Here is a 25,479-nt window from a genome sequence, read left to right as displayed (position 1 = left end):
ACTCATCTTCTTTGTTCTATTTTATGATGATCAATTTGAATTGATAATTCGAATGCACGAGCACATCAGAGGTAAACTCAGTGTGTGCACTGCATCGCGTTTTAATGACTTAAGGAATTGCATTGGCGCTCATATTTCAACCGAGGATGTGAAATGGTCATAACGACCGTGACTTACGTCCTTGGAAAAGGTGGAGTAATAGCGCTCGGGGAACTGGTCGCACTCTTCGGGGTCATAGTGGTCATCCTCGATCCTTCGGTAATGGTCGTCCCGGCTGACCACGGCGCCATAGACCTTGGTGATGGCTGAAAGAGGTGGCAGGAATTACTGGCTTTGTTTGCCCACGCAGACCCGTCAGGAGATGCCACGGTTATTAGAGCAAACCCTTGTCAATTGGGGGTCCGTGAATATTGGAATTTTTTAGCACGAATCGTATACTGGTTCTTCGAACATAAGTATTCGATCGACATTTGAATCGTTTACACATTTTATTTTGGTCACTGTTGGGCTGCAATTCAATATTTTCCGCCTTTAGAAGAGCCAAATCATACGACAACCTGACCGCTTCAGGTTCTTGGTTATTGTAAAATTATCGTGAAGCTCGCTTCCACTTTACATGATACGAAATCGAACGGAATTTCAAATGGCGTTGCGTGTATTGGAGCTAAAAAGTTATGTCGATGATGTCATGTATCTCCTGCTTTCTTTTTATTCAGTTATAGAAGACAAATACTGAGCATTCTATTCGACGGTAATGCTGTTCGCGTATTCGCACTGCAATGGCAAAAATTCGCTGTTCGAATGCCCGCGTTAAGAAATTTGTTGACTTACTGCCTTGCTCGCACACTTCACGTAGGTCCCTCGGATCGACCCACTCGCATGGAAGGGATTCGAAGATATCTTGCGCACCCTGGAACGGGAAAGAGCGACAACGCTGTCACTGATGGTGTGTTGTTTATAGAGTCATCTACGGTTACTTGGTGGTAAATGTGACGGCACAAATATAGGTCGAGGTTCTTGAATTTCGTGCCAAACTACAGTACTTGTAGGTCAGTTTGATGTCACGTATCCGGAATTATCTCGGCGCATCTGGGCCGTTCATGTGCAGGATGGGTTCTGAAAGCTCACCATGTTGAATGTTCGTTCTTGATTTTTCAGAATCGAATATGGAATTTTCATGAAAGTAAACATTTCAGACAAAATGTGACGTTACGGGGTACTAGTTCAGGAAATTCAAGGTGGCGGAGCCACTTGTAATTTTTTCAGTTTCCCCGACTTACGAAGGTTCCGATCAAGCAGTGACCTTGCTACACGCCTGATTAAATGATACAGCTCTGACTTTTTTTTTCAGTTTATTGAACTTTCTGACAAATGGTGCGCGAGTTAACTAACAGAGCAACATGCTAGAGGAGAATAATTTATTAGCCGCATTTGTTCGTGCAGCTGTACAGAGTGGGTAGGGATATGGTTTGTGGTGCTGCATGTCGGGCTATAGAAGCTGAATTTGCAGCAACTTGACTAGCGCCACATCCTCGTAGTTCACAATGCCAGCTTTAAAGAGACGTAAATTGCCTTATTTGACAAAATGTGCACTATTTACGAACAGGAAACATTAAGATAGCGTTTTTTTGGTAAAACCAAATAAGAAACCTTCGTTAGTGAGGCTGAACTGATTACCTATTGTTTACCAAGAATGCTCAAACATTTGAAATCTGTACTTCGCGCGCGGCCCTCGAGTATACCTATGTTCAGAGTGTCGAGTAGATCGCGAATTTTTTTGCGAATAGACGCAACCGCTATTGCGTAAGGCCGAAAAATTGACATTTGATAGTTCAACTGACTTTAAGAAGGAACAACACAGGCGGAACGTCAGTATGAATTTTTAATTGTGTGATGATATTTTTTCTGTCGTAACATGATCTAATTTTCCGAAGTAAAATCAGTTGAAAGGCCAACGTATTCTTTCCCCTCTCTCCTAACGATGTTGCACTCGTTCAGAGACAACACATGCGCGCAGAGTAACAAAAAAAAAATAACGAGGAATAAGCACGCTACCTGCGAGACGTTTCCGGATCCGGTGAAGACGAACGTGAGCGGCCCGATGGACCGGGGCATCATGGCGAGCGCGATCTCGTAGCCGGCATCGCGCACAGCCTGCTTGGCCATGCCGCTGTTGCGGTAGTTGTGCGCCGGGCCGATGTGCTGCGCCGCGGGAAGAATGGCGGCGTGAATTGCACGAAGTGCGTGCGTGAAACGCCCTGGACACAAGCACTGCAGACGCGGGAAATCTTAGCGCACTAGAGGGGGATCGGGCCGCACTGCCCGATCCCCCTCTAGTGAGATAATTTCGCTTCTGTTCTGGTTCTTACATTTGAAAGGGAGAAAATAAATATGAAGCTAAAAAATTGCAGTTTACGGCGAGCCTTGTCGCACAGATCGCCGAAACCAGAAGTGCTGTCGGCGCGAACGTGGTGCAGTTTGCACCGCCTGTTCGATGCCACCACCTATAAATAAGTCTGGAACAACACCCGCGTTGTCAACGGCAGAATCAAAAAACAGCGTACACTGAGCAGATCGAGAAACGAAAAGAACGAGCGACAAGTATAGCGCCTGTCTGTAAAGCGGTTGATGGCCCCTCTCTGTTCAGTGTATACGGACCGATTTGCCGTATAAACCTGTACCAGGCAGCGCGCATAAACGGAGTTCATGTATGGCTTAACGCCGCATTAGGCTTATCAGATTAATGAGTGGTGGCCGACTCACCGACTGCACAAAGCCAGATATTACGCTCAATCAAACGCGCTTTCGAGAATGCGACAGAGCTGACCAGTCAATACATTCGCGCTACAATCTGAAGTATGCGACAGCTCTTCACCCCAGTTGAATCTTCAGCCTCCTTGCGGGTTCCCGCAGAATATTTTGACTCTAAGAAGCACGCCACGTGCTTCTCAGACAGCATGTACTTAGCGGTTCTGTTCTCCACAGAATTAAGCAATGAAACAACAAACGGTAACTAAATATCCCCACGGCAGCAAGTGCGTTTCGTCGGGCACACAATTCCTTTAATAAAACGAACTTTCTTGAAGCGCTCGGGTATTCACTCACGCTGAAAATCATTGTGAACAGTTTCTGCACAATTTTCTGTCTCGCGTCGCGTTTCAGCGGTGCCACGTTGGAAGTCAGCCAGGTGTTCGTGCGGCAGCAGCGGTGAAAGCCGACTGCGTGTGCCAGCAACGCAGCTTACGAGGGAGCACCGAAGTGGCGGTATGACCGTAGGGTCAGTGATGAACCACCACTAAGAGCAGCCAGCATATAGACCCCTGTGGGTTTGACAACACCTGAGGTATGCAGCTTCGCCATCGTTGATGTACCATTTACTCAGACTGGCATACATCTGCAAATTACTTTCGTATGGCACCGACATCGAAAAGCCACGTCATTCGAAAAGTGAGTTGATTTTTTTTTTCCCGAGCCTTTCCGAGCGATTGCACCAACAAACACCTGGATATGTGCTCCGACGTCGGCGATCGAAGGCGCGCAACAGTCTGAGCGGTGCGCATCTCGCATCGCAGCTGGTGAAATGATACACGGACTTCAAATGTGACAACGATAGGGATGTCGCTTCACTTTACCTTTTAGCGTGATATTAACACGATCGCGCTAAAGGTCCCGTGTCGCAGAAAATCCGGTGTTTGTGCCCGGCGCTTTAGCCGACATTGGTGTCCCGTGAGCAAAAATTACTGTATATATTCTACACGGCACTAAACTGCTTTTGTCACTAACGTTGCTAGTACCTTGCCTTACATTACTTAGAAAGTTATTCCTCGGAATTTCGAGAGCGACAGCCCACAAACAAATGTCATGAAACAAAACGCCTATGGCGCGTGCATTTTATGCTAAATCTTCTCGGAATGAAATATTTTTCAACTCTGGCTAATCCTTGTACTGCAGCTTGTCTCAAGTTATTTCTGTTGAATCGGCACTTTTATGTAAGATTTAGCTTGGCGCAGGAAAAGCTAATCTTACTTCAACTAGACATCTAAGGAAAACCGATGAAGATTCCAGGGAAAACATCTCCCAAATTGAAAGCAAGATTGGAAAAATAGAGCGCAGTACTCGAGAGACACAAAGAAGACACAAACATATAGGCGCTCATTCACAAGCCGCATCATTCGAAAAGTACCTAATGCGTTTTTTTTTTCAAGCTTCAATTTTTTTTAAGATTTGAGTCACTTCGTGCCTTGTTATTGCTCTAGTTTTGCAATAACGAAATACCAGCTAGCAAAACTGTACACACTAATGCAATAGAAAAAAAAAATTCGTCCTGGTCCAGACAATCTGAAGCCTGCACGACGGCGCGGCACTGTTTATAAATGCACTGCAGCGTCATGAAAGACGATTGAAAGAAACTGAAACGCTGAGAAGTGCCGGCTTAGCGCAAGCAAAGCGGACTCGTGCGCCCACCATGAACGGCGTGTGGTGACCCAGGGCGAGCAGTCGCAGGCCGAGCCCGTGGAGGATGTTGATCATGCCGGCCTTCCCGGCGTACTTGCCGAAGGCGACGACGCGCGAGCCGTTCTCGTCGCACATGCGCTCGTAGTCGATGAGGCGGATGTTGCGCTCCAGGATGACGTCCAGCATGGGCATGTTGGCCTCCTGCGCCTTGATGGTGTGCGAGAAGAACACGTACGTCTTGTTCGGGTGCAGCTGGTCGATGGGCACCTGCTTGACGCCGATGATGACCGGCACATCGCTGATGTCCTCGCGAACCTCCGCGCCGGCGTTCACGTAAGCCTGCGGCGGGAGAAATCAACCGGACGACGGCTCTGTTGGAGGTCGTTTGTTGAGAGGGGAAGCTTTACTGAGCTCTGACGGCTCTGGGTTCCCCAGCACCGAACTGAATCAAATTCCTTGCATTTGGGAGAGGAAAATAAACCTTGACGATGGCAGTCATCAGTATTGATGTAGGACTTGAAGTGTTTTACGATATTTGCCAAGAACTTACGGAACTCTAAGGCATCAAGTTTGCGAATTCGTCATTTCACACCGAAAGCATTAGGCGATTCTGTAAACCACGTCAATTAGAGGGTCGATGCGGATCAATGTAGTTGCACAATGTTGAAGCTTACGGACGATTTTTCTCAGTTGCTCCAAATTAAAATGCGACTGGAGTTGAACTCGGGACATTAACGGGAGAAATCCGCATTTGCAACACCGCTTTAGTGGTGCATTACGTAATACCAGCTTACCATACCACACGCAAAAGAAAAAAAAACAAATAGAACACATGGTCATACGACAAATTCTCCGTTCGGCAGAACGGATCCAGCCGAGGGGCTGCGGATTACCGTATTGCCCGTACGGCTAACACGACAACGCGTCGGAACTAAAGCTGTAATAACTCGCAAGTGGTTATAGGAAATCGGGGCAAAACCTGGCTTACCTGAATCGGGTAGGCCCTCCTGTTGGAAGGCTGCACGTAGACCTTGACGCCGCTCTTGGCGAGCGCTCGCACATGGTGGGGCGCCAGGGGGGCACGACGTTCCCAGAGCGACGCATCTTCGCGCCGGATGGCGATGGTCTGCGGACAGCCCGTGAGCACAGTTGAACGAGTGACGTACACAGATGGGGCATACGTAAAGCAGAAGTTTTTGTTGGGCTAGTTAGTGCATGTTACTGACGTATACTAAAGCGCCAAACAGACGACACAAGAAGAGAGACGGACGAGCGCTCAGTATAAGAACTGTTAGTAAGTTGGTAGTAAGCGCTCGTCCGTGTCCCTTTTGTGTCGTCTGTTTGGCGCTTTAGTACTTCAGTAATACGTAAAACAGTTCGATAAAACGCCATCGCACGTTTCTAACAGAAAAGCCGGTTGATATTACCTGCGTGATACCAACAAGCATAAGCTGAGACACCTTTACGTACTGCAAAGGAGTCTGAACTTAAGCTTGTTGGTACGGTTTTATGTCGGAAAAGAAAGTTAAACTGGGTACACGAGTTATTTAGCATACCGCCTCCGATACCAGGATGCAGCTGGTGCGGCCAGGAATTGATCCCGCAACCTCAGCTGCAGAAAACGCCATAACCACTGAGCGGTGGTTGCCGTTAACGTTTCTAGCAGCAGTGACGCGTCTCTAAGGTGAGCGGTAATATTGAGGAGACAGGGGCAGCGACTCGCTGAACTACAGCAAGCAACTTAAGGTTTTCGCGGTTTGAAAATTATAACAGCGCTAACACACGCAACCACAAAAGAACAACGACGAGAAACAGCGCTTGTGTCTCGTCCTTGCTCTTTTATGGTTGCGTGTGTTATCGCTGGTATAATTTTCAAATCAAGTATGCACCAACTCGTCCAGAAAGAAGCTTTAATGAAGCTTTTGCGGATTTCATGGAAAGAAAACGAAAAGGCAAAAGGTGACATATTTATGTGACGGTAGCTTGCACGTCACGGGCTATATGCCTACGATAATTCCCGACTTAAACCATCACCTTGAGAATAAAAGAAATCGCGCAGTCTGTCACAATAATTTGCAGAATTGTCATATACCAGGGGGCAAATTGCTTTAGGAAACCGACTACTGCGATTTCATTTTGATTGATTTAATTTCACTTTCTTGTAATACCTTGCACTTCACTTAAGAGTGCGACAACAGAGGAAGAAGATTACAAGAACGCACGTGCGCTACTCACCTTGTGCCTCGCAGAGCGCAGCTCCGAAGAGCAGCGAGATAGGACGGCCTTCAGGCAGGGCAGCCGGCGACCCTTCAGCATATGCAGCATTTTATCTGCGCGTAACCAGCAAGGGGCGTTGAGTCCTCGATTAGAACAAACTCGAACCGAACCACGCCGAACACTGGACGGCGCCAAACGAAACAGAAATCCGCGCTATTCGTAACACAAAATTTGTACTTCACATCGAACACAGCCACACACAGGAACCGGTATTCAAGCACATCGGGAAGAAAAGCATCGGGCAAGACCTCAAAGATGCCACCCCGACTTCACTATATCCGAGGCGCGGACCAATGAGAGTAACGATGGTCAGCTAAACGACACAAACAGGAACCACCGGCAGCGCAGAAAGCCCAAAACTTCGAATGCTTCCACTTGAACAGAACCTAAATGCACCCTTTCCGCTACACCGAAAAGGCACACACGCACGAACCTTTTAGGAAGGCACGGTGTAACAACTGAAAGGCTCCGCGCCGATTTCACTGCAGTTAGGGCCGAGTACCGACGAACATGATCTCGTCCCCTCGGCGTCTCCCCCTGGGCCGACAATGAAGAGGCAGCGGTCAGCAGATGCCGCTTATGCGAATTCCCTTCTCCCCTCCCCCCCTAAATAATGAAGCAACGCGTGACGTCACAATGCGCGACATTCCTCTCTCCCGGCTATCATCGCTCAGCGGCGCGTCGGTACTTTGGTACATGCGTGCAGCGCCAAGGCACCCGAGACGTCGCTCTCAACGAAATCACATCGCCTTCGCGGATTGATACATCAGGGCAGCGTACAATGCGCGGTCGCGCGTTTGTAGATTTAGGCGAGAAAAACTAAAGTAGTCTTTCCCGCTTGTCCGCTTTCGTGACATGTGGCAGTCGTAATTCGGAAGTACGCGTTATCTCTGCGCAAAGGTGAGTTTTTCCGTCTTCATGCTGAGCTGTCACTCTGAATGACGTGGTTGAGAGGGCGAAAGAGAAAGAGAGGATGACAATCAGAGGCGCACGCAACACAGGCTATTTTGTGTATGTTCTAGCGCAAGATTGTTTCATATCGCGCGATTTCCCTCGCTATATTGCGGGTACGCGACGCCGCAGCTGCGGCAGATGCAGCGTTGACCGCGTCGCGCGCGCGATTTTTGCGACGTTCGAGGGTTATGTGAACTCGCCCCGCGTAATCGGTTGGGATGCGTGATCGGGGAAGCCAACAAAGACGCGGCTCGTGTACGTCAACGCGTCACGGTGTTGCTCGCTGTGACGTCAGAATGCCACTGCCGGCCTGCTTATTCCTTCCTTTGACTGAATAACGCGTTCGAACAAACGAAGACCCTTGACGCTTGGTCGTGAACGAGATGTATCGGCGATGGCCGCTGTATTCTGGGTGAGTCCACGACTCGCGAAACGGCGGTTCCGTCTTCCGCTGCGTATTCGGAAAATTCGCAGATTGCAGACATCGCGGAGCATGAGGTTGCGGGTTCGACTCAGCGTGGCGGCGACCGCACTTACGATGCCTGGCGGCATGCAAAAACGCTCGTGTACCGAGGCTTCTGCGCATGCGTGAACAACCGCAAGTACTCAAAACTAATGCGGAGCCATCCACTACCCCACGTCTTTCGCTATAGCGTTGGCGGTGTTGCTTCGAGCGTCGCCGCTAGAGTAATGCAGAATCAGTTTAAAGTATTTTTTTGTACTGTTATTAAATACTTAAACATCCTTTCAGTACTCTCAATTTCGTTAATATGGCGAAAGAGAGGACTGAAAAAAAAAGCTAAAGGCTGAATTTTTATGAATTTCGCGCCGTAACCTAAGCGCCACCAGCACTACAGCGATTTCAATGTATGCTGTTCTTTTTTTTTTGGGGGGGGGAGGGGGGGAGGCTTCTTGGGCACACGAAATATTTTCGAAGGTTGCTGGTACGAGTCTAGGCTCAATATTTTTGTTTAGACTGGCAGACAAGAACGCACAAGCTAAGGTCGACCTCGATCACTGCCTTTCCTGCAAATATAATCTATCTCGCATGTCGCGATAAACGCTTATAACTATACCTAAGTAGACGCAATGTGTCGCGTTAAGCTGGATCAAGAACTCCAAGGCGGCGTCGGCATCCACCTTTCGTCTTTGCGACTTTCCTGGTTTACCAAGACTCGTCTCACGGTAAGAGCGGCTGTTTTCCTCTTGCATATACGTAATTTACTGATACAGCATAACTCAATATTCCTATTTAGTGCTCCTTTATAAGCTCAAATGGTCGATCAGAAAATATCTAAGTGAAACTGGCTTTTATTTTTCACTCTCCCTTCTCAGCCGCCCCTCTCCAACGCCGAGGTGTTCGATCACTGTCGATCTCGGTCGACAGCCTAAGCATTGCTGCACAGAACTCGGGGTCCCGAGACGACGTGGGGCAGTAAAGGTACTGCGGCGGGGAGTAGATGATACGGGCGTACGATAAGCTGCAGTCGTGGCGCAAGCTTCCAGCGCGTCACGGGGGGTGTCGTCAGGAGGAGCTGGCGAGATTGCGCGCGGCCGAGATGTCGCACGAGTGGCGGGCGTGTTCGATAAGTGTACACTGCGCATATACGCGCACCGAGATCGACACGAAGTGCCGCCGTGAGATATCTCGCCGCTGGCATCTCTCATCATCGTCGGGAGCGTTGGCTACTTAGCTGCCGTGGCGTGAGAGCTTCGCGGACGCTTCGACGGAGACTATTAAATATTCCCGTAGACAGCGCCCCAGCTGATCCCCCCTCCCCCCGTATGTCCCGGGATATCCTCAAGTGTGAAGCATACCAACTATAGATCCATCTGTCACACTTAAAAATCGTACGCTCGTCACACTTGGTCGCAAACCTTTCTGTTCAAGAGTACATTAATACCGCTATTGCGGATTATAGTGGGAGTCGGCGGCTGCGCCATAAAAACGGAAATTTACTTACTTTATTTCATGCTTTGAAAATAAAAATAAGACAATTATAGTGTTTCACGCGCCAAGCCTTCGATCTGATTACGAGGCACGTCGTAGTGACGGACTCCGGAATAATTCTGACCACCCGGGGCTCTTCAGCGTGCACGCAATGCTAAGTACTACACGAGCGTTTGTCTTTGCATTTCGCCCTCCATCGAAAGGCGGCCGCCGCGGCCGGAATCGGACCCGCTACCTCGAGCTCAGTAGCACAACGCCATAGCCACTGGGCTACGTACCGGCCGCGACGGGTTCCATGCTCTGGGAGCCGTGCAGAACGAAGACGTTTCTTTTATGCATTCCAGTTGTTGCCGTTCAGTCGCCGTTTCCTCGGTGAAATCTAATCTCGGCTTAACTGTCCCATCATCGCGCCGCAAGTCCCACACGCCGTAAGTCCTTGCATAAACTTTACGACGCTAGCCAAGTTTTGAAAGACCAGCTTCTAATTCGGCCGGCTTGCACCTAATCCTGCAGTGCATCATCGCTTCGAAGTTGGTAATTGTGGTGTTCTTCCAGGCAGGCAGGAACCAGGCGGTTGCAGGGATAGTACGCAAAGGGAATTGCTTTATTCCATTGACAAGGTGACTGGCGAGCACCAGCACAGCTGGGCCGCCGACTGTGATAAGCTGGGAGGAAGTGCGCCGGCTACGCTCGGCGCCGCGGTATATAAGCTCTTATCAAAGGGGCGTGTCGCAGTAGCGCACGTGTAGGTTATCGGTTGGCGTGCAGCCACTACAGTAATGCCTTGTGTCTCACTTACGCACACTTCAAGAGGTTCACGGGATGATGGAGGCTTGAAGTGTAACAGTGCTAGAAGAAAGAATTAAGGTCACTGAAGCAGACGTCAGGGCCAAGACAACGACGAAGAGAAGACCCAATGCCGAAACGTTGGTTTCAGCGAAATTCTTCGTTCTACCACCGTTAATGACTTAACGCGTGCTATCTATGTCTCCTTTCTCCCCCGAACTATAGCACAGATTAGATGCGCGTTCTTGTTACCATCGCTATCACGACTCACACTGTCGCCTTTAAAAAATTCTGTCGATGACAACGGGTGATTACCACTACATGCCGTCGTGGCATAGAGAGTATGAAAATAAATAAATTACTCTGAGAGTGTATACATAAAATAAGGGGGAAGGGGGAAGAGTATAAGGGTGCTAGCGATACTCGTCGCAAGCGTACGGTGATTTCTTACGGATTCCACGAACAGATAGTGGCGCGGCTCTTATCAAGCGACCTTGTCAGCTGGTAGTCTACTACAACGACTCCGACAGCTCTCCTCCTTCAAATCGCTCTATCTGAGGCCGCTACAGTGTAGCAAACCGTTCACCCGCCGTGTTTGCTCAGTGGCTATGGTGTTCGGCTGCTAATCACGAGGTCGCGGGATCGAATTCCGGCCACGGCGGCCGCATTTCGGTGGGGGCGAAATGCAAAAACACCCGTGGTACTTAGATTTAGGTCCAGGTTAAAGAACCCCAGGTGGTCTAAATTTCCGGAGTCCTCCACTACGGCATACCTCATAATCAGAAAGTGGTTCTGGCACGTAAATCCCCATAACTTAATTTTTGTAGCAAACCGCGTATCGGCTATGCACGCCTCCAGCAGGCCATCCTGCTGCATTACATCGCAATGCAGTTTCTCGATTTCATTTCGCAAGCAATCATCGCAGCCACGCGCCTTTAACATGCGCGAGCACAATTAGACACAGCGGCATTATCGCCGGGCACTCTCAACGACTTAAGAGACATGAATGACCGTTTAAGCTGACGTGAAAAAAAGTTATGCCGATCCAATGTACTATTTGAAATGAGTTGCTATAAAACTAAATGCCGTGCTTCCAGCTGTGTTTATCAACCTATGCAAGTGTAATCTGACGCAATGTGTACGTTTGGGAAACGCACAGGTCACAACTTAATGGCGCATTCAACTGGTTCTATAACACTCTCCGACTCGACCGCCTTACAGCGATGCGACGCCCTCACGACATTGAAGCCAGAGAATGCCTGCCCCGGCAGAATGTGCAGCTGACACCAGAGTTATGGTAATTAGCCATGTCATTGAAAGATTCCGTCGAATCTTGATCGCGCTCCCACCTCGAAGGTGCAGAGCGCCTCCGAGCGCTCTGAACTGGAGTGCTGCGACCTGGGTGCACCAGGCGAGTGTGAGCCGAGCACTCGATTTCGACGAGCCAGATGTAATCCGCACTTCTGGAGCGCTCGAAAGGGACCAGTCGAATGTACCATTATAGTGGCATGCAATGTTTATGTTTGTGGACTTCACCGTTCACAAGCTATGCCGAAATAGAAACAACGATTCACGCGAATGCATACCTCAGTATGCATTCGCGTGAACCGCTGTTTCTATTTCGACGCAATCATGTCACGAAGGCGATGTTTGACATGTGTCGAGAGAAGAATGGCAAGTAAAAGGTGCACGCATACGTAAGTACGACGTCTAGGACCGCGGGTAAGGTTGACTGTTACTCGGCCCGTTTCATTCCAGCTTGTGTGCCAGATGGAAGCTTACATTTAATTTCACTCTTACGTTATGCCGAATGGCAATCCAAGCGAATAAAAATAAAAGATGAAGGAAAAATGAATAAAAAGCTGGCGTGCACGCACGTTCTTTCGCGCAAACGTGGCACGTGCTGTACGCGCTATGAGAGAAGTATGCATTAGATGAATAAAGTAATAAAAAAAAGATGTCCGGTGGCGCTGTAGTTATACCAACAATGAGAATAACCCAGCGGCTCAAGAATTCCCACATCACTACGTCTACAGCTGCAGAGGTTGCGGCTCTCCGCGACGCGCTTCATGTGATAAAAGCTGAAAGTCCTAGAAAATGGGCAGCCTTCTGCGATTCAAGGCCGGCCCTGCAATGTGTGCAGTCGTTTCTCAGACGAGGAACTCCCGATAAGCTCACGTGCGAAATCGTGGAACTTGTCCATCACTTAAGAGAAAAAGGCCATGATATCTCTTTCCAGTGGATACCAGGTCATTGCGGTATCATAGGAAATGATGACGCCGATAAGGCAGGTCGGACATCAAACCAAAAAGACCGCTGCGTCCACATTCCTCTCTCAAGGACCGACGCCGCGAGACAACTTGGCATTCTAGCACGCACGATCTCCTTAGCAGTGTGTAATACCGCACATACAAATCACACAAGACTGCACAGACTAAACCCGTCGCTTCAACTCAGACCCCCAGACGGTCTACACCGACGTGAAGCGTCTCTTCTGTGTCGCTTATGGCTTGGAGTTGCCTTCACCAATGCCTACTCGCCACTAATTGGAATGGCTGATAGTCCTGCATGTGATGTTTGCGGATGCGAGGAGAACATTGACCACATATTGTGCCATTGTCCTCAATTTCAAGCACAAAGACAATCTTTGTCCAACACATTGAGGAAAATAGATGATCGTCCTCTGAGTGAACAGACAGTACTAGAGCACCGTTCCCACCGATCATCGGCTCAGAAGGCAGTGAAGGCACTTTTGTGCTTTCTCAGAACTTCTGGTTTGTGCGAGTGGCTTTAACTCGAGTGCTGTCCATACACGTATCTACACCTTCTCTCTCCCTTCTCTCGCTTCCCCTTCTCCCTTCCCCCAGCGTAGGGTAGCCAACTAGACTATTGACTGTTAAACATCCCTGTCTTCCTATATTACTCGCTCTCTCTCTTGAGCGCAGCTGTATATGTGTTTCCTATTCGCGATAAATTGAGGCAAAGAATTTGAGATCAAGATCACTGCACCGACTGGCAGTGGACCGGTGCCGTCAGCGGCTTCGCAGGGGGAGGGGCAGTATGGGTTTGCATAAACAAGCGTCTTCCCTTTCTTTAGATCACTATCATCATCAGTATAGGAACGCTAGCATGATGTGCGGTGTCGGAGCCAGCGGTGAAGAATACGACGACAAAGGCGCGAGCGGTGGCACGAGCGCTATCGCACGGTTACGCCGAAGGACAGTGATGCTCAACCCAGGAACAAGGCGCCTAAGAACTGCGCTTTAAAAAAAAAAGAAAAAAAGAGACTGACTTAATGTCAGAGCGTCGCGGCGCTCTTGTGCTGGTAGGTCAAGGTTCAATCCCTTTAACGGACCCGTAGTTTTCGCTTATAAGTTTTCTACGTGTGATCTGTTAGGAAAGGCAGCAGCCGTTGTTATCGAAGTCCACGAAGGTTCGCTAAGGAAGTTTCGCTCTACAGGCATGCTGCTTCATTTTCCTTCGCAAGTTTCATAAAAAAAAAGAGAAAAATAAAAGAGAAAAAAGTTGAAGGCCGAAGAAAAAAATAAGCACCCCTAACGTTCGACATATTTCAAAAATTATTTAGTTTATGCACGGGAAATCTAACCGAAATCGGTTCATTGGATAACAGAACAAAACGATAGGAGCTACCGAGTCAGCGAACCGTCAAAGCCATCGCTGCGATTGTGCGTCGAGCCCCTATTAGAGTGACGTTGAAAGACGACCGTCGATGCTGCGACAGCGACGCTGAGATCAATAAGAGCAGACCTAACCAGTTCAGTTGGACGCCCAGCCAACGTCCAAGAAGCCCAATTCCAATCAACCTTGTCGGAAGCAACTTCCAATCCCAATCTCCCCTCCTCCCGCTCTCGGGCAGCTTCGCACTATACCACAATTACTGGCGCCTGACGAAAGCAAGAACGCAACAAAGGAGTGCATATAGTAATTTGCCGCCTCTGGTATTCGAAAAATTCCGGCCGCCATGCCTCAGGGGTCATTGCATCCTGCTGCCGAGATCAAAGTTGCAGGCATGACTCCCGGTTGCACATCAGTTGGTGGGGTGATGGGTGAGGGGGGGGGGGGCGTCAGAACCTATTAACCCTCGTTTACCGTGATTTGGGTGCACGCGTATAACCCGTCAAAACTTACCCTTATATTTTTGATACGCCGAGTTTGATTTTCAGCGCCGGATATTTCACGTAAATTCATGGTAGCGTTTTTCATTCTCGACAGTGAATAAAAGAAGTTAGCAATCAAATATTTACTATAGTGATGAAGTTCTAACTGAAGTAGTAGTACTAATAATAATAATAATAATAATAATAATAATAATAATAATAATAATAATAATAATAATAATAATAATAATAATAATAATAATAATAATAATGTTTAATTAAAATACAATACCAATACAAGTACGAAAGCGGTTCTGCCGAAGCCAAACGAGGGCTTGAGGGGCAATACCCCTCGAATGGTATGTCATTGCGTTTTTCGTACGAATGTATTCTCCATGGCCAGAAATAAAGATGAACAAGTCGTTTTAGTTCTCCTTAACGTAGAAAGGTGTCTGGGCTTTGCGGGGTTAGAAAAGCACAGTTGGTCAAAATTTATTCTCTTCTACTCATTTTTTTTTCTTTTTAATTTGTGGCGTCTCTCATAACGGTTGGTTTAGAACGTTTAATAATTTAATTTATTTTTATTCCCGAACGAGAGGTGAAACTAATAGACACTGGAGAGGCAGTCACACGGTGTAGCGGCGCCAGTAAGCAAACAAGAAAGAGCGAATCGTGTCTGGGTTCCCTCGCCAGTTCCGCCACGCGCCTCATCCACGCACGAGACTGTTTTTCCGGTTCTTCAGCCTTCCGCGTTTCGCTTTCCTTTTGTGCTCGTTTTTGGGAGCTGGCTCGGTGTCTCTTTCTCGCGTTACTTAGTGGTTTTTCTTCCTTTATTTCCTGAGCTCGCTGTTTTTTCCTTGGCTGTCATCGCTACAGGTATGGCGGGAGAGAGGGGGAGGGAGGGGAGGGGAGAGAGGGGAGCCAGCCGGGCTGAATGGAAAATTCCCACTGACTGGCGGTTGGCCTCCTCGACGGTCAAGGGCTTGCGTTTGCACCGGGGTGCAGTTATTTAATTGGAGGCACGGTCATTTATCATTCCTTTCTTTTTGTTTTAGGGGGGGGGGGGGGAGCACTGTCGTGGCTTTCTGTAGGTCGCGCAGCTTTTGTTCCAATACGCTACGGTATTGCTATTGCCAAATGAATCCATGCAGCTGCACTGCACCATATTAAATAGAATGACTAATGAATACGGTACAAGGCTTCTGAGACGCCATATAAATAAATAAACATATATATATATATATAATGTATGTATGTATATATACTAAGTTAAGTTATGGGGCTTTACGTGCCAAAACCACTTTCTGACTATGAGGCACGCCGTAGTGGAGGACTCCGGAAATTTCGACCACCTGGAGTTCTTTAACGTGCACCTAAATCTAAGTACACGGTTGTTTTCGCATTTCGCCCCCATCATATATATATATACTGAACATCCTGAAAAGCCACCCGAGAACACGAGTTTTCGGACGACAAGAGACAAACAGACGCGACGGGCGGATCGTATACGACACTCGGGGCCTCTTGGTAAGCGCTGAAAAACATATATATATATATATATATATATATATATATATATATATATATATATATATATAAATATATATATATATATATATATATATATATATATATATATATGTGTGTGTATATATATATATATATATATATATATATATATATATATATATATATATATATATATATATATATATATATATATATATATATATTTGACTTCTAGATGTATATGTGGAGCCTTGTAAGGAAGCTTTTACGGCGGCGGCAGCAGCCAACAACAACAATAATAATAAAAGCGATAAATAGGGAGTGCAATCATACACATGCACACACTCCTATATGTAGACCAAAAAAAAGTAAAGTACTTGTGCCACCCTTTACATAGGTTTCCGTTGCGTCGAAACCCGTTGACGTTTTAAGTACAACGTGAAAAAAAAAAAAGGTAAGGCGTGCAGACACGGACACAAGAGAACCAGACAACACAAACGCCGTTTGTGTTCTCTTCTCCTCGTCTGCAAGCTTTGCCTTCTTGCACGATGCACCCCTGCCAGCTAGCTCAACCTTCTGTGGTTGTAAGTGCAACCTGTAAGTTGTCCAAAGTGCCAATGTAACTTTGAAGACATCAGCGGCTCGCTGTTTGCGTATGGCTTGGCTCGGTCAGGTATGGCTGTCACAAATTTTTACAGAGCTCTATTGACGAAAGGCAGAGAAATCACGCGATCGTATACTGAGGTTAATTCTGTTAGACAGCGTCTAATCAAGCGGGAACAAGGTATATTCAAGAAACATCTTGCGCTTTCATATACCTGGCTAGCAAACGGGGGGGTCTACACATGGACTCCCATTAAGATGAACGCCATGAGACCGTGACCATCTGTTGGTCATAATAGAAGTGGCCCTTTAGGACTGCAAATCTACCCAACGAACTAAAATATAATGTAAGAAGAGGATTCAGTGGAGAGCCTGTTTCGCCACTGAATCTGGATCTTTTACGTCAGGAGCATCCACCCCTTTCGTAGAAAATATCAGCTCCTTCACTTCTCGGTTAGTTCTTTTTAACGCTTCGAGAGCTGTTACGCAAACGCTACGCATGACTCTCTTGGACGGAGGCCAGAATGTGGCGTGAGATGGTGTCGAGGTGTTTCCTCCAACCGGCGGTCTTTCAGGTTTCAAAGTAAGCGTAGTACCAGCAGCACGTGTAGTAGAGCTCGTATATCCTGTTCGGGGCATCTTGAGAGAGACAGCGCGAAAATACGATACACATGGAAGACGCATATATATATATATATATATATATATATATATATATATATATATATATATATATATATATATATAATTTGAATTTTTGTTTGCGACGTTTCTGTCAAGAACACAATAATGCCAACTTGCGGAAGTTTTATATGTTCCCCGTTCGGAGCCTTCCTGTCAAACAAATGTGACACCTCCGGAAACAAGCGAGAATTATAGTTTACATGCAGACGGATAGAGGAATGACCAAACAACACAAAAGCAGCGACGAATACACGCGCACAGAATGCTATAGCGATATCTGTGTCCGCATATGTGCCTCTTTTGTGTTGTGTGCTTATTGCTCTATCAGTCGTGAATCTGCTCTACCAACTCATCCCGTTTCTAGCGTGAGAAACTCGACGTGTAGGGCAGTTATCAAATCCGGTGTCTAATAGTACGCCAACGCCGGTAGCCTCTCTCAAGAAGGAGAAATCGTTCGATTTAGAATGTACAAAACAACGTGTTCTATCGTCAACTACTACGCCCAAGCACCCTTTATTCTGACTTGCACTAAACCTCTTCCGCTGTTCGCCTCACGTCCTCCTCAGGACGAGAGCCTTTCCGAGCGATCTCCAGTTAACTGTGTATTGCATCGACCGACTGCGTATCTTATACGCTTGTAAATTTCCTAGTTTGGTCACGCCTACATAGTACCTTCTTCCCTCCCTCTCTTTTCTTTTTTCCCCTTAAAACTCTTCCCCTGTGTAGGGTAGCAAACCGGACGTGCGTCTAGTTGACCTCCCTACCTTAATTTCCTTCCTTCCTTCCTTCCTCCCTCCCTCCTCCTCCTCCGAGTTTTATCACTCTGTATAATCATCTGCTACCTCTGACAATAATTCTGTAGCTTTACGCGAGCACAGGTTATTTCTAACACCAGCAACACCCATTTGTTATCTAGTAAGTCACTCCGGATTGATTTTGACCGCCTGGGGGTCTTTTAACTACCACCTGAATCTGAGCGCATGAGCGCTCTTGAATTTCTCCGCTGTCGAAATGGGGCCGCCGCGGCTGGTTTCGAAACCGCGTCTTCGAGCTCAGCAGATCAACGCCGTACACCCACTGGGTAGCCGCATCGGGTCTTCTCGAGCTTGCGCGCAGAGATTATTTTCATATATATTCTTATACTTTCTATACCCATAGTATCCAACCGGAGAGTTCATTTGGTTAACCTCTGCACCCTTCATCTCATCTCCGTATCTCTCTTGGAGGAGCAGAGGGGCCACCAGTTTCCTTACTCCTTGCTATGCGCTATTTTAGGGCTCAAGCAGTTCAATGAATATCCGTCACACGAAAAACAGACTTGCCCTAAAATGACCTTCAAGCTCAATTTCAAACGAACTTCAGTGCAGATGTGTTGGATCGCGGCCTGACACAGGAGCATCTGTCGCGAATCGGCTGGCGTTACGTTCATCTGATAGCAACCCGCTCACGTTCACAGCAGGGCGCGAAAGAGGATAACAGTGTTTTGTAGCGAGCTGAATTGTGCGCGTTGGAATTCGTCTTCAGCGTATAATTTACATGCATACGTGTGGTTACCACAGATGAGGACGTTGAGCGTGCGGGAAACCGCGAACGTTGCCTTGAGATGGCTGTAGCCTTGTCCTCGACGACGTGTGATGCCTGGATTACGGCATAGCTTTAACGACGTAATTTGCAGGCCGCTCGAGTAAAGAAGCATACCGTCTACGGTGCAGTTGTTTATTGGGCGTACTGGTAAATAGTATGTTTAGACAGCATTTATAGAGAGATAAAAAAGGACGAAAAAAAAGCGCCGTTGACGGAAGAAAGGAGAAAAGAAACTCTGACGTTATTTGTGCCCCTCCTATTTAGAGAAATAACAGCGGCAAAAGCTACCGGAAGGTATGGCGCATTGTGCGTCAGCGCAGCTTCTATTCAAGTATACGAGACAAAGATGTCGACGGGGTTTTCGTTAATATAGTGTGAACGTTTGAAGGCAAGCGCCACGATAGATCAAGCTGCATTGGCCAATAATTATCTGTTAAAGTTAGTGCACTGTGTCGTCTGCGTCTCCCTCTAGTCCTTGGCTGCTGGGACTAAAATGCTGCGTTTATCGACAAACAATGATTGCGTTGGTTTCTAAAGAAATCAAAGACGAAGATGTATAGAATGTTTTCCATACAGAAACGGCGCAAACGTCAGAAAATTTCTGTAATTTCGTCGCTGACAGACTCTGCAGTTGCGGCTAGATATTCAAAAAAGAGTTCACCCTTTATTTTATCCGTTAATAAAGAGATATTGAAGCAGCGCACTTACATCTGACACGTACACGCACACACAAAAAGGACATACACAGACGCTGCTGTGTGCGTGTACGTGTCAAATGCAAGTGCGCGCTGCTTCAGTGTCATGGTTCACCAACAATAGCCCATCAGCATCTTTTAAGCAAATAAGCAGATTCTTTTTTTAATCTATGCTTTCTTTGCGAACTCTCCCAAACTTTGCTCAGTTCTGCTGCTGCTGTCTTGACGAATAGCTTAAGCGCTTTGTACAACAGCAGGCATATAACGAATGAGCTTATAAACAGCGATTTGTGCAACCCCTGCAGATGCAACCCCTGCAACCCCGGCATCTTTATTGTGCAAAATAGAAGTGAGCCGTGCAGACAGGACACAAGAGTAGAGAAGTGGACAACACGAACGCCGACTATCAACTGAAGGGAGCACTGAGGCGAAAAAAGAAAGAAGACACAAAACTCATCTGCGCATGCTCAGGAATGGTAACACCACCTGTCAATCGGGTACACGTGCCGGTCTACGTGAGAGATAACTGTTAAGGCACTTAATCTCTTCCTTATGTAAAGTAATCGAAGGTTGACTCACGCACGCACTTCCATTATTATAGATATGCCATGCCTCTACCACAATACGCGTACCTTCATTCTTATGCCTGTACAATATCGCGCATTCATCTAACTCTGGCGTGCAGTTACAATCTCGGCAATGTAGCGAAAGATTAGAAGGCGATCCACCGGCCGGCATCTGTTCTCTACGGTATTTGGCAATGAAACAACAAACGGTATACCTATGTTACTTACTGCTGTAAATATGCGCCTGATATTTCTTCGCCTGATTCTCCGAGGGATCTGGCACGTCTGCTGGTTCGGTTATTCTCGGACCAAAGCGAGTCGGTCCTGCGGATAGCGCAATATTGAACTGGAGCCGATCCTGGAGACAGCCTAATGAAAAGTGACAACTCAGTTCTGCGGAATTCCGTAAGGTGGAGGAAGGTTCATGTAAGGAAGAAAAAAAAAAGAAAAATTGTCCTCCGCCTGACTGCAGCACGAAGCTACGAAGAAAACCAATAGTGCTTTCTTGGAAAGAGAGCTTCGCAGTCGAAGGAAAATTCCTCCTGGTCCGTGATGCACCCAGACGAATGCGAACGAATGTTTCTTCAACTGCGAAGCTATCTGAGAAACCCGTACGGGTTTCTTTTGTAGTTTTGTGCTGCACTCGGGTGGAGGACAGTCTCTCTCTTTCGTTTAATGAAAACTGGGTCAATTCGGAAGGCTGCAATCTGTGATCGCGCGAGTCACGTGGTGGGAGTTTCCGCATCTTCCTCGTCTGACGGACAGGCACGAAATCACCGCGCTGCAAAGCGCGTGGGAGAAAACGAAAAGTTTTATAGCACTCAATTATCCGTTTCGCGAAAGCGTCGCTTCACATATACGTCATTTTTCTTTTCTGCAAATAAACGCTAATTTAGTAGTGAAGGAATATTAGCCGGGCTAAACTACCAAGTGTTGACTTTTTAGTGTCCCCACGGTGCACGGCGTGCGCACGCGGTCCGCGAGCAGCGCTTCGCTAAAACTCGCCAGCGAAGTCGCGCTGTCCCTCCCCGTTGTCGCCAAGGTCGCTGCGGCGAGGTTGAAGGCCTGGCTTCCCTTCCTGTCGCGGTGTACGACGCGCAGTCGTCGAGTGGGAATTTCGCGTAAGAATCCGTGCACGTCTCACTTGCCCGCTCGCCTCGCTTGCCGAAGGGTGAAACGCCCCTCCAGGCAGGAACGCGCAGGCATTCGAACGCGCAGGGAGCGTGTTTTAGTCGCAAAGGTGCGCGTGTTTTTTCCAGCTTTCGCCGCGGGTTCGCGGGCACCTCTGTGTTTCGAGGCTGATTTTGCAAGGCTGCGACTGCACGAACGCATGCTTCGTTTTGCCGTACGGTTTTTTTTTCTTTTTTTTTAATGTCTAAGTTTGTGTATCCGTTATAACTATTCTGTCCGTGCGTTAAAGTACCGTGCGCTGTATCGCCAGAAATTTGTTTCCTTTTCCTGGTTGTTTCACTGAGTCTTCTTTTGTAGCATTCGCTCATTTATGATAAATTCGCGCCGGAAGCAACGACACCATTCGACCTCCAGCCGGTCTGAGAACTGGCTAACTTGCCTGGATTTCTGTCTATTTCCCCTCCTCCTTCTGGCCGCTCTGTTTCGAGCATGTTTTTGATTGAAGTTTACCCAAGGAGGCTTAAACGTAAATTTAATCCTCGTTGGGTTTACCGAAGTTATGCAGCAGCTAGCCCACCAATATCGTGCTCTGCTGGATTATAGCAGATAAGAGAGAACACCCTATGTCCACATGTGCGGTTTTTTGGAGGTCTTGCTCGCAGCACAAGTATTGGCTTCTCTCTCTCTCTTTCTCTCTCTCTCTCCTCCCCCTCAACCGATGTGTTTCACGAGCTTTACAGACGGGCACTACTCTGCAGCTGAATCTGAAGTTCGCAATGTAGTTGCGCAAATAATTAATGACGATACGTATACTGACGCATTGAACAGATATAACGGAAGGCATGCTTAAAGGGAGGAGCACCTGAAGGCACAGACGGGAGAGACAAGGCCTACAGCAGTAACCTGACGGGATTCGCTTCACGGACAGAGGTCTGTTAAAGGGCCCGAGCGGCAACCTTCGGGAGCGTGAAGTATGCGCTAGGCCTGCCTGTGCCTTTCCAAAAGCGCACCTGCGCACTGACGCACGCGAATGAATCTTTGTTTCTCGCAAGTGGCGACCAGGAAAGGAGAGAGAAACGAGGCGGGGGAGAGGGAATGTCACTGCTGTTCAGGGTTGCGTCGTGACTGCTTTGTATTGCACACGCCTAGCATAATGAACGGCTGTGGAACTGAGAACGCAGGCTTGGTATGGTGTCCTAACGGACGCAAGTGCGAAAAGGCAGCTGGCGAATTCTGGTAGATATTTCCGCACGTCAGCGTAACACCATAAATTTTAACTGCGTCTTGTGCCGGATAATTAACTGTTGCGCTTATCGATGAAGTAAGATTCCGTCGCAATATAAAAGGTTAGTAAAAAGTCAACCTAACGACATTTTCTGCGTTTGCGCTGAAAGCTCCCAAATAACGAACACACACGCACACACGCACACACGCATACACACACATATGTATATTTACAACGTAAGATTCATGACGTGTTATGGATCATGGCATGGCAGTGTCAGCCCGAGCGCAATGTGCAAAAAGAAAAATGAAAAAAAAAGAAAGAAAAGAAAAAGTTACTTGTTTCGTTTCTCTTTTGTTTCAGATAGTATAAAACAACCCCTCTACCACCGAGACAGCTTTGAAATGGTTCCTTTGGGTGAAAAGAAAGCCTTTCGAACCACGTGTAATTCTGCAGTTCGATATATGAGGTTTGCATGCTGCCGCCGTCCCCCGTAATGGCCTCATAATGTGTGCATGCACACCGGAGGCAAAAGTTGTTTACAATGCGTAGGCTACACTGGCGTTCATTCGTTATTGTTCTTCGGCGAACGACGGCTGTCGAAGCATTTGCTTCTCTTGATTGTCGGTCGCTGTGCCGATGTAAACAGCTTCACGTTGATGTCGCGTCATAAGTTCGTCTTCGTCTGCTCTCCTTAGTTCTGCTGACGGCTCGTGGTCAATATAAGTTCTTATTGCAAGCATCGGTGGGTGCGCCCTTACAGTTAGGCAGCACTTAACGAATTGCTATAGAACGCCAACCCTTGGAACATTTCACTGCTGCCAAGAAGCCAAGAAAAACAACAATGCCGGCTTCTCCGTTCATAAGCTCTATCTCTTATTTTTTTTTAATGACCAGCTTTTGTTGAGCACCTGGTTACGTTTGTTAAAATATTTCTTTTTCTTTTTTCAACCGGAGGCGAAATACCTGCCAGGCAACATTGTCGTATAGAGCGCTCATACTTGTAGGTCATGCGCCTTAATACACCGTTGCTGCTTTCTGTATTAGGGACGATCGGGTATCTGTAGTTCCAAGGGCTATTTTCAGCTTTCAAATAAACTGTGCAATGCAGATCGTGAATGGCGATCATTCGCAGGTTTGGTACGAAGGACGCAAGAATCGTGTATTTCACGTTGACGCGATGTTCCATCGCTTAGCTGATGCTGAAATGATGTCAGCTGGAATCGTACATCCTGTCTTTGAATCTGTATGCGCAGTGTTTTCTGTGAAACACTGGAAAGTGTATACGGAAGGAAAAAAAGGATCCGATTTTCTTTCGGCTGCAGGCGAAGTAAAAAAGGTAGGCGTTGACACGCTCTGCCCGCTCGGCAAGATGCGCGCTGACCCGCCGTCTTAGCCCACCGGCTATGGCGTCGCGTCGATGTGCTCGAGGTCGCGATTTCGATCACGGCCATGCCGACTGCATTTCGATGTGGGGGGGGGGGGGGGGGTGGAAATGTGAAAACACTCATGCACTAGATTTAGATTCAAGGCAAGGAACGCCAGTTGGTCAAAATTTATCTGAAGTGCCTCACTGTTATAATCTCATAATCAGATCATGGTGCTGGTACGTGAAACCACCAGAATTTAATTTAATTTTGCACGTAAAAGCCGCCGGGTCGCCCTGGGTCAGCTCGACTTGTGACTCGATCCGCTCCCTATCGAGTATTTTTTTCTCAAACGAAGCTCCTGCCCCGGTTTCGTCGTGTTGAGTCCGCTGAAATTGTTGGTGCTATAAGAAGCGCTGACGGTACGTACCAGAGTTCACGTTCTCTAGACCTTTCTTGCTCTGCGGCTATATTAAGGTCGGAGGTACGACGCTGAGCGTGACACTGACATGACTGAATTTTTCACTGTCTCTTGAAGCACATAGTACAACGTACTCATCGCCACAAGGCGTACCCGTTATGTAGAGCTCGCGTTATTGCACACACACGCTGGCATCTAAATCAGTTGGCAGTCTCACCGCATTGGCGGCGAACAAGGGAGCGAAATAAACTTTTATTAAGAGTAGAGAACAAGAAAAAAAAACTGAACATTCACCGGCGCGTTTCGGCACTAACGCAATGACCTAAGTACAACCAACTCGGTCGCCTATTCCAGAGAACGAAATTCTCTACGAGACGTGATAAAGGCGCTATAGTCTGCTCCAGTATTTAAAGAAGAAGAAAAGAAGCGTCCAGCCCATCATAATTACGCAGGGCGGGCAAATACGGGAAATAATTGCAGGAGGAAACCAAACGCTGTGAATCTCCGTTCCCGGCTGCTTGAGCGGTTCCACTCTGTGCTCCAACATCGTACAGGATATGGGGTCTTAAAGACTGTACTGTTTGGCGAACAAAACCTGATGACACAGAGGTGGCTACGGAGATTCTCTGATGCGTATTGAAGTTTCACACGATGCTTATCATTGTGCTCAAGTACCGACGCTTAGTAGTAACACTGAGCTTCCATATAGAATATAATGTACGTACAATGGCATCGAACGTGTGCAGGCGCACGTAAACGTATATTCGCAGTATAGGACACAGAAGTTTACGGAAGATTAGATCTGTCCAAAGAAACGAAGAAAAAGCTGTACTTCCACGAAGCATAGGTGCATGGCTTCAAATTCAAAGTGTCCGTCAGTAGTAAATTTATCAACCCACAAGGCGGTCGATTAAATTAGAAGCGATGTGCCCTAACACAGCAGAAATTCACACCTGTCGTGGAATCCGTCTTCCGTAAAATGTTGTAGTCAATTGCGCGCTGCTCACGACCTCACGGTTTGGGTCACGCAAGGTTCACTGGGAGAAAAACAAGAGAAGCTACAAGAGGCTGCGCGCTGTGTCGAAAAGTACACCAGAGAGAGGGGACTGGTATGCTCCACAGAAAAATTCGAACTACTGAGAGTAGGTAGACA

The 25,479-nt window shown here is 47.5% G+C and overlaps 2 protein-coding genes across 4 annotated transcripts in view; one reads left to right on the top strand and one right to left on the bottom strand.

Annotated features, from left to right (window-relative positions):
* Positions 1–25,479, bottom strand: part of LKRSDH (lysine ketoglutarate reductase/saccharopine dehydrogenase) — a 66,898-nt gene that overhangs the window by 16,473 nt on the left and 24,946 nt on the right. For 2 of the 3 annotated variants that reach the window (XM_065452771.2, XM_065452770.2), the window contains exons 3-8: positions 6,691–6,785; positions 5,444–5,581; positions 4,465–4,794; positions 2,056–2,202; positions 832–910; positions 178–305 (exon numbers count right to left, since the gene is read on the bottom strand). In XM_065452771.2, the coding sequence (XP_065308843.1) occupies positions 178–305; positions 832–910; positions 2,056–2,202; positions 4,465–4,794; positions 5,444–5,581; positions 6,691–6,780 (912 nt within the window). In that variant the 5' untranslated portion in view covers positions 6,781–6,785. Of the gene's footprint in view, positions 1–177; positions 306–831; positions 911–2,055; positions 2,203–4,464; positions 4,795–5,443; positions 5,582–6,690; positions 6,786–7,165; positions 7,324–25,479 lie in introns of those variants that run through there. The other variant, XM_065452769.2, reaches the window with a different exon arrangement.
* LOC135919032 (high-energy light unresponsive protein 1-like) overlaps positions 8,609–25,479 on the top strand; it is a 121,970-nt gene continuing 105,099 nt past the window's right edge. The window contains exon 1 of the mRNA XM_070539997.1: positions 8,609–8,871. The gene's annotated coding sequence lies outside the window, so the exon portion shown is untranslated. The remainder of the gene's footprint in view (positions 8,872–25,479) is intronic.

Source organism: Dermacentor albipictus, chromosome 6, assembly GCF_038994185.2.
Source record: "Dermacentor albipictus isolate Rhodes 1998 colony chromosome 6, USDA_Dalb.pri_finalv2, whole genome shotgun sequence".
Taxonomy (NCBI): domain Eukaryota; kingdom Metazoa; phylum Arthropoda; class Arachnida; order Ixodida; family Ixodidae; genus Dermacentor; species Dermacentor albipictus.
The sequence above is the reverse complement of the archived record's forward strand: the minus strand, read 5'-3'. Positions and strand labels throughout refer to the sequence as shown.